The sequence below is a fragment of the Ricinus communis genome, chromosome 2 (assembly GCF_019578655.1).
Source record: "Ricinus communis isolate WT05 ecotype wild-type chromosome 2, ASM1957865v1, whole genome shotgun sequence".
NCBI lineage: Eukaryota > Viridiplantae > Streptophyta > Magnoliopsida > Malpighiales > Euphorbiaceae > Ricinus > Ricinus communis.
Genome location: NC_063257.1, coordinates 14,897,207 through 14,905,667, shown reverse-complemented (window position 1 = coordinate 14,905,667; position 8,461 = coordinate 14,897,207). Strand labels below are relative to the sequence as shown.

The window sequence follows — 8,461 nt, the reverse complement described above, 5'->3', positions numbered from 1 at the left end:
TAAAAATGAGAGTGGGTTTGCCACTACAAAGAAATGAGCACACTACTTTCTTTACTCCTCTTAATTTCCAAATGATTTGGCCTAATATATTTTGACCTTTGGACCATAGTAGAGTTCTTAAATAAATTTTACCAACCCAAAACCAAAAAAAGGCAGAGAAAACAGTCCGCAGAATACACTTCTTTCTCTATATATATATAGACCTATCTTCATACTTCAACTCATGAACAAATCCAAGAGAATATATATATATATACACAGATACATATATTCTACCGTTTCTCTTTGTGCTTGTGCACTCTTTCCATTCTGCTTCTCTCATGGCATTTTCTTCATTAATCTATGGATTATATTTATATATGCTCTTGTTTAGCTTAGGGTATGCACAATTGTCCCCCAATTACTATGCCACAACATGCCCAAAAGCCCTTTCTACCATTAGAACAGCCGTGCACAATGCTGTTGTCAAGGAGCACCGCATGGGGGCATCTTTGCTTCGCATGCATTTCCATGACTGCTTTGTTAATGTACTCTCTCCCTCTTTTGTACATTGAACATTTGTTCAACTTTTACTTTCTTTTTGTTTTTAATCATGTGTTGGTGTTTAAGGGATTTGTAGAAATGTATGTGTGATTATATAAGAGCATGCATGGAAAGACGATAGAAGAGTTACAATGAGATGTTCAAGTGATTCAATAACTTATGCATGCATATATTAATACCACTACTATAGGTGCTCAAGGGTCAAGTTGGCTCCCAAATTATTTTTCAAGGTCCAGCTCGCTCTAAAACTGATTGGCCAATTTACACTAGAACTTTCTATTTTTTGGTCCAATTTACCCCCAAAACCTTGGCGTGAAAGCTTCGAGTTGTTCCTTCATCCTTTGATGATGGCAATGGTCCATTTCCAAAGGAACTGAAGTTACATATCTTTCCTATTTCCATTTAAGTTCTTATGTGTAATATCTCTTGAGACCTCGAAAAATGGATGATTTCCTTTTCTTTCGAACACTTCCATGCCCCTTGAAGCCCCAAAAAAATGGATAAATTCCTTATGAACAAGTATAAACTTGGTCCTAAATGACTTGGCTTTACTTAGGTATTCTAAAGAGTGCAGCTCGTGTTTTAGTTTCACCGGCAACAACGATATCTAGAAGATAATATCGAGGGGCAAATGGTCTCTTTGAATTTCTTTAGCTGGTTTAGATAGTTTTTAAAGGATTGGAATATAAGGATGAATTTCCCACTTTATGAGCTTCATTCCGAAAAGAATATTCATTCTGATCCGGCGACATTTATGATCGAATTGGGGCAAATTACACCACAAATAAAAAGTTGCGATGTAAATTAACCAAGAAAATTTGATTTTGGAGTGAATTTAACCTTAGAAAATGCTTTCCGAGTCAAGTTGACCCTTTAGCCCTCTTCTCTTTTATATGTTATTTTGACGAAATTGTGTATTGCCTTGAACAGGGATGCGATGCATCAGTCTTATTAGATGACATCTCACCAAGTTTCACTGGAGAGAAGACTGCAGGCCCAAATGCAAATTCTCTGAGAGGTTTTGATGTGATTGACACTATTAAATCACAAGTCGAATCCATTTGCCCTGGTGTAGTTTCTTGTGCTGATATTCTTGCTGTTGCTGCTCGAGACTCAGTTGTTGCTGTAAGTAAAGAGCATATCTCTTACCCATGAGGCATGCTATCAATCATTTCTCTGATTAATACTCACAATTGGCTGTCCAGTTGGGTGGTCCCTCATGGCAAGTTGAGTTGGGCAGAAGAGACTCCACCACTGCAAGTTATGATGCTGCAAACACAGATCTTCCATCCCCACTAATGGATCTCAGTGACCTTATATCTGCCTTATCACGCAAAGGATTCACTGCCAAAGAAATGGTTGCACTTGCTGGTAGAATGGATATATCTAATGATTCAAAATTTTATAGCATTACCTTGAAATTTAGTTTTGTTGAAAACTGATGTATAGATGCATTTCATGAGTAGGATCTCACACAATAGGCCAAGCCAGGTGCTTGATGTTCCGGGGCAGACTCTACAATGAGACCAACATTGATTCAGCACTAGCAACATCACTAAAATCTGATTGTCCGACCACAGGCAGTGATGACAATCTCTCTCCACTAGATGCTACTAGCCCTGTCATATTTGATAATAGCTATTTCAAGAACTTGGTAAACAACAAAGGCCTTCTGCACTCAGATCAGCAGCTTTTCAGTGGTGGCTCCACCAATTCACAGGTGAAAACCTATAGCACAGATCCTTTTACTTTTTATGCAGATTTTGCCAATGCCATGATCAAGATGGGGAAACTTAGTCCGCTAACAGGAACTGATGGGCAGATTCGAACCGACTGCCGGAAAGTAAACTGAAACTTGTCTCCACTACTTAGTTAAGCTGGTCAGCACTTGTGGGTTTGGTTACTAATTAGTATCATCAATTGTCAATAATTTGAATAATAAATGCTACAAAAGTATGTTTAAAGTAGATCTTGATGGTAATAGATTTGCATTTTATGATTTTCTTGTAAGGAAAATGCTGTGTTTAGGATGCTATGTTGCATATGCTAATAGCATAACAACAATTCAGAAATAATAATTCTACAGGCCATTCTCTCCTTTAGAAAGCCTCATCTGCAGCTTGTCCATGCATGTTTGGTATTAATTTTGTCTGAATTCTTATTTTTATTATTAAATTTTCAAAATAATGCATATTATATATATATATATATATATATATATATATATGATACAAAAACAGTTCTCACAATTTTAAAAGTACCAGAAAAAAGTGGTTTTCCTGATTTTCTTAACTTGCTTTTGAAAAAAAAAAATGGATTTAAAACCCAATCTGAAGGAAACAGAAACGATAACAACCAGGTGAATGGATTCCATGCACTTTAATGCAAATTCTACAGATTGAATTTTATCTTTGAGCTGAGGCTTAATTCAAATCTATAAATGGGAGAATAGATAGAAAGCTAGAGAGAAGCTGCAAGAATTTTAAAAAAACAGAGCATGAAGTTGAGTCTTTGCGTTCCTTATACCAAACAAAATCTTGTAGAAAGGACCACCAAGTAGACCCACAACCACAACCTTTGTTCACCATGTTCTAAGTTCATAAGTGATTATGTTTCAAAAGAAATGCACAGAAGCCTAATGGTTACATGCACAAATAATCAGTTCTTATAAAGAATAATGAACTACAATAGCTGTTGCTGCCTGCAATCTGTCTGAGCATGAGATAAGACAACTTGTTCCATGTATTAAACGTAGTATAATATGGAATTGGCTGATAATGCTGTAGAAGAGTATATATTCACTACATGAATGCGTTACCATTGCACTTCAGAAAGCACCTCCTTAACTTTTAGCATATTTCTGAAACATGGATCAATCATACTCCCCTTTCATATTCTATTTTCATGCTAGATAGTAATCAAACAAATGCATAACATCTGAGCATCATCCAAGACTAAAGAATATGTAAGAAATAAGAAATAAATAAATAACTAAAAACACACTAGGGTCTGTGCACCTTCATGGGAAACCAGCGAAAAAGAAGAATTTTTCCCTTGTCACATTCTGAGGACCTAATAAAATGGGTTTCGTGTAAATGCAACATTTGAAGAACTATGCTTAGTTCAAACTATAATACTCGAGAAAAGAAGCAAACCAACTTTCACACAAAAATGACTTGACAAAATTAGCCCATCCAGCAACAAGTTGAAAGTCAATACATACTTGCTGTCAGATGCAAATTTCATTTATAATATTTCTTCATCCTAATCATATGTTGAGATCTAAACAAGAAATTGCAATGTTTACTCTTGTAACTTAAATCTGATTCTTACGGAAAGCCCAACTCCACAGAATTTCTTAATCATTAAAATTATTGATATTTACCCTTACTTGAAATGTAGAACTCAAAAGATTGACGACAATGCATAAATCTTTCAGCTAACAGAAGTTCCCAGGAAATAGTGATCTTATAAGGCAAGCAACTAACTGCTTAAGATGTCAATAACAATTTCTGTTTCCAGAAAATTACGCATTACTTTATCCATTCTTTTCAGGTTCTGTACAACAATGTTGTAATATGATTTGAAAAGAGGGACAAGCTTAGACAGTTCATAAATAAGTATAACTGAAATGTGAATCCAATCAAACTCAGTTTTACGGAAAAGACTTATAAGAATCCATCAATCATGGTTTAATAGAACTGCCTCAAAGCCAACCTGACAATATTAGAAAGAAACAGTAGTAGTCTCCCTCCCACCAGTTCTGAAGAACACTAGTGCTCCCCATTCTACCTAATTTCTTTTCCCTAATAGCATATGATAGAAATTATGAATATTTAGCTTCTACAGAAGAAATGCAAATGGATATCATAAAATGAATGATATCAAATCACACAAGCAAAATGGATACCATTATTATTGGTGAATGGTGCGAATTGCTGCATTTATGCTTTTACAATCAAATTCCATGGTCTTCAACCAATTCTCAAAATCCCCAATTTCCTGTTAACATTAGAAAAGAAGAAAAAGAAAAGAAAAGAAACTCCAAACTTAGTATCAATATTACCTTATCCTGCCCGAAAGACGCAGATTTAAATTCAAAATTTACAAGCAGAAAACAAAACAAAGAGTAACCTTAATTGCAGTATTAATAGCATGAGTAGCAGTAAGCCAGTGATCTGTTTGCCTCATGAAACGGGAAACAGTAGCAGCCAAAGCTCGAATCTCGAATTCAATTCGTTTCTCGTTGATAAAAGACTCTTGTACACCGCCATTTACTGCATCCATCAAAAGACCTGATACTTTCGCTGCCTTCCTAATCGCATCTTTCTTTGCCTTCTCTGTTTCATTTTACAATTATCATTAAAGAAGAAAAAAAGAAAAATCTGAATATGGAATTATATATAATAACAGGTTTTTTAAGAATTAAACTAACCAGTGTTTTCACGAAGACGGAGAGAGGTTTGATGGTGATCCTGAATAAGTTGGAGAAGAGAACCTTCAAGGCTCCCTGGCTCTGGTTGTGGCTTGTCTATCTCCCATGGTGACGCCACGCGCGGACGCGCCAATGGAAGTTGTGGTGAAGACATCCTGTAAGTGAGGTATTACACTAAATCAAGTGTTTTCTTTACCAAAAATTAAAATAAGACTACAGCCATATGCTTAGCCTAACAGGTGGTATATTTCACTCTCTTCCTCAGCGACTAATAAAGTAGAACTTTATGCCTACATGTAATAGTTTTAATTTATGTTATTTTTAAAAAGTATACTAGAAAAAAACTAAAATTTATAGAAATATGCAAAATGTTATAAAAATATACTCAAAACTAAAAGAATTTACTTCTATAGAACTTGTGAAAAACAAACATAGTCAAAACTAAAAAAAAAAAATTAAAAAAAATTAAACACTAAATCTCAAAAACTTAATTAGAAATCTCGATAACATTCTCTAATAAATAATAGAAACAAGAGAGCATACAATTTCTTCAACGTATATTTATCAAATTTGAATATAAAATCAAGTAATTCAATGTCATTCATCTTTTTTTTATTGTTTTGAAAAAAAAATTACATTAAAATCTTTCGAATGAAATACATTATATGATTTTATTAATTACTTTGTACAAGTTCAATATCAACAAATCTACAACTTTCATGGGCGGAAGAATCAATTTCAAAACATCTCTCAACAAATCAAGATATTCCAACTTACCAGACTATGCAAATTTGATAATAAGAGTTGTTGTAAAACAAAAAGAAGAAAAATACGCAATTAAAGAATCATTGATTATATAACAAATCCAAAAAATCCACAGGTTGAAGTTAATAAAGTATTTGTAGATAAAGAGACATTAAAATCTGCCATGAGTTTTTATGCAATAAATAACCATTTCCAATATAAAGTAACCAAATCTTATCAAAAATAATATGACTTGAATTGTTTGGATAAAAATTGCAAGTGGTTTTTAAGAGCACTAACGAATAGAGAAACAAGCATGTTCAATATCAAAACACTCAATAACAATCACACATGTCCGTCAGAAATAAGATTGAGTGATCAAAAGCAACCCACAATGAGTTTGGTAAGAGAATGCATCAAGTCTAAAAACCTCAACCTCAAAACAACATATACCTCATCACATATAGTAAGAACATGAAAAATGAGTATGAAATGGGTTTGAATTATGCAAAAGCATTAAAATTGATTAGAGATAAGTCGAATGAATCCTATCAAAAGGTACCAAGTTACTTATATATGCTAAGAAAAATAAATCTCGATAATATTATTGAATCGAGGATAAATGGTAACTTCTTTCTTTTTATGTTCATGATAATTGAAGTATCTATAAGAGGATGGAAATATTACAAACTAAATGACACTTTTTTGAAAGCAACATATGGAGGCACTCTACTCATAACAAATACAATATGCAAAAGGTAAGATATTCCCACTTGCATTTCCAATAGTAGATTCTGAAAATGATTTGTCTTAGAAGTGGTTCTTCACAAACATAAGACAAACATTTAGTACAAGAGAAATTATATGCATAATTTCTGATAGACAAGAACGCTTACAAAAAGGTATATCCTCAAGGTATATGCACAATTTTCAATAAAAGAGTGAATAAAGTACAAAATAACAAATATTAGTTTAACTTTGCTCCACTAAAATATATAAATCATGTTAAGCCTCTAGTAAAACTTGTGTCAAGATAATGTGTTCAAAAGAGGTAGAGATTAGTTAGAATCTTATTTGACTAAAATATAACTTTGAAACTTGTTTTGACAGATACAACTACCGTACCAATAACAAAGAAAAAGATTAGAAAAGTAATTGCATAATAAGAGGCCTACACAATAATTTTCATTTGAGTTTGCTGCAGTAGTGACAGATCTTCAAGCAAACTACTATCTTTGGTAGTTGCCTATACTAACTGGCTGATGATTATGCATCAGAATAAAACTATATTTGACTTCATCACCACAGCTCCAACAGATTGACTTTTTTTTTTATATATATATTTGAACTAGTAGATAGGAATTATCCTTTTCACATCTGTATCACAGTTACTGCCAGTTAACTTCATAGTTCCTTAAGACCATAAAAGGTAAAAAGATAAGTTATAAGGAATGAAAAAGATGTGATTGCAGTTGGAATGGGAATGGAAGTTCTTTCTGGATAATATTTTAAAATGAAATCCAAAAGCCTCCTACATGCTGATTAGGACTCAAGTATGTATACATACGGATTGAGAATAGTTTAGATAACTAATTCTATCTTTAAAGAATGGATAAAATGCTCCATTGGTATCAATTCTTTTAATACTTCATTTTCCAAGTGGTTCTAATTTTATTTTATTTTTTAACTTTTTAATACTCTAATTTTATTTCTCTTTTAAGAGTAAGAGCATCTTTAATAGGCCTTTTTATTTAAAAAATATATTTTATTATATTTAAATATAAAGAATAAAAAAATTTATTTGAGTTCAGTACTCTCTTTATTTTATTTTATCCAATAAGTATTAATATTTTTATTTTTTTATTTTTTCTTAGAGAGAAAAGAATTTATTTTTAAGAAAATAAAACTAAAAATAGTATATGCCAATTAATAAAATGTATAAGAACTTATAATGTATTAATTACAATAAAAATAAAAAGTGATATTTTGCTATCCAAATGTAAAGAGTCAAATCAATTCTTTACTTTATATTTGAAAAGTAAAAAATATATATATTGAAGTCTTGTTTTATTTCAATAATTTTTTATAATAAATAATTAAATTTATATAAATTTTTTTCTTAGAGATGTTATAAGATATTGATCAAAAGTCTGACTAATTTTCAATAACGTAGCAGCCGAAGCTCCACATATATGCAGAGATAATACTATAAATGGTCACTGAATTTTATATTTAGTTTCATTTTAGTCATAAAATTTTATTTTATTTTATTTCAATCATCAAACTCTGATTTTATTTTAATTTAGTTACTTCACAAATATAAGATTGACACGCAGTACAAATAACTAATAAGAAAGAGTAATTAAGAAACAAATTATGATATATTAATTTCTTATTGGAAAAATAACTAAATCGCAATTAAAATTAAAATTAAATTATTAAAATAAAATAAATTAAAATTTCATAATCAAAATGAAAATCTAATCATCATTTATGTCATTATTTCCATATATGCTTACCACTCATTTCTCATGTTATTATTTCCGTATAAGATTGACACGAAATTTTATTACCATCCCAGTTCTCTAATCTGATTCGTATTTATAGATTCTCTGTCTCTCTCCCTCTCTCTTACTTTAACCTAATGTAAAGCTCAGTTACTCAATTACCTGGCCAAATCACTTTTAAAAAAAACCTTATTAATAATACTCCTCACGACATCGTTTCGAGAGACGCGCT

General features: G+C 31.7%; 2 protein-coding genes across 6 annotated transcripts; one reads left to right on the top strand and one right to left on the bottom strand.

Moving 5' to 3' along the window:
- Positions 1-244: 244 nt before the first annotated feature.
- On the top strand, positions 245-2,655 carry LOC8282751 (cationic peroxidase 1). The gene is made up of 4 exons (XM_002517681.4): positions 245-527; positions 1,474-1,668; positions 1,749-1,914; positions 2,010-2,655. Exons 1-4 carry the CDS (start codon positions 321-323, stop codon positions 2,393-2,395), a joined length of 954 nt encoding a protein of 317 aa, XP_002517727.2. The 5' UTR covers positions 245-320; the 3' UTR covers positions 2,396-2,655.
- On the bottom strand, positions 1,230-5,250 carry LOC8282750 (biogenesis of lysosome-related organelles complex 1 subunit 1). 5 transcript variants are annotated; one of them, XR_007214878.1, is made up of 5 exons: positions 4,979-5,250; positions 4,678-4,883; positions 4,454-4,545; positions 1,958-2,162; positions 1,230-1,863 (listed from the first exon to the last, which is right to left on the bottom strand). XR_007214878.1 is itself a non-coding variant. In XM_048371220.1 (4 exons), the coding sequence occupies exons 1-3, from the start codon at positions 5,130-5,132 to the stop codon at positions 4,459-4,461; spliced, it is 447 nt and encodes a 148-aa protein (XP_048227177.1). In that variant the 5' UTR covers positions 5,133-5,250; the 3' UTR covers positions 1,230-2,162; positions 4,454-4,458. The 5 variants fall into 5 exon arrangements, 4 of the variants coding, with proteins under 4 accessions (XP_048227177.1, XP_015573846.1, XP_015573845.1 ...); XM_048371220.1 differs by having other exon boundaries at positions 1,230-2,162; XM_015718360.3 differs by lacking the exons at positions 1,230-1,863; positions 1,958-2,162 and adding an exon at positions 3,517-3,615.
- Positions 5,251-8,461: the final 3,211 nt, after the last annotated feature.

What these genes read in the sequence shown, in the direction of transcription:
- LOC8282750 (XM_048371220.1), bottom strand. Translation starts at nt 5,132, where the DNA reads ATGTCTTCACCACAACTTCCATTGGCGCGTCCGCGCGTGGCGTCACCA. An exon ending in CCGTCTTCGTGAAAACACTG is followed by an intron (nt 4,884 to 4,978) that starts GTTAGTTTAATT and finishes AAAATGAAACAG; the next exon opens with AGAAGGCAAAGAAAGATGCG. An exon ending in CTATTAATACTGCAATTAAG is followed by an intron (nt 4,546 to 4,677) that starts GTTACTCTTTGT and finishes TAATGTTAACAG; the next exon opens with GAAATTGGGGATTTTGAGAA.
- LOC8282751 (XM_002517681.4), top strand. Translation starts at nt 321, where the DNA reads ATGGCATTTTCTTCATTAATCTATGGATTATATTTATATATGCTCTTG. An exon ending in TCCATGACTGCTTTGTTAAT is followed by an intron (nt 528 to 1,473) that starts GTACTCTCTCCC and finishes TGCCTTGAACAG; the next exon opens with GGATGCGATGCATCAGTCTT. An exon ending in AGAAATGGTTGCACTTGCTG is followed by an intron (nt 1,915 to 2,009) that starts GTAGAATGGATA and finishes TTTCATGAGTAG; the next exon opens with GATCTCACACAATAGGCCAA.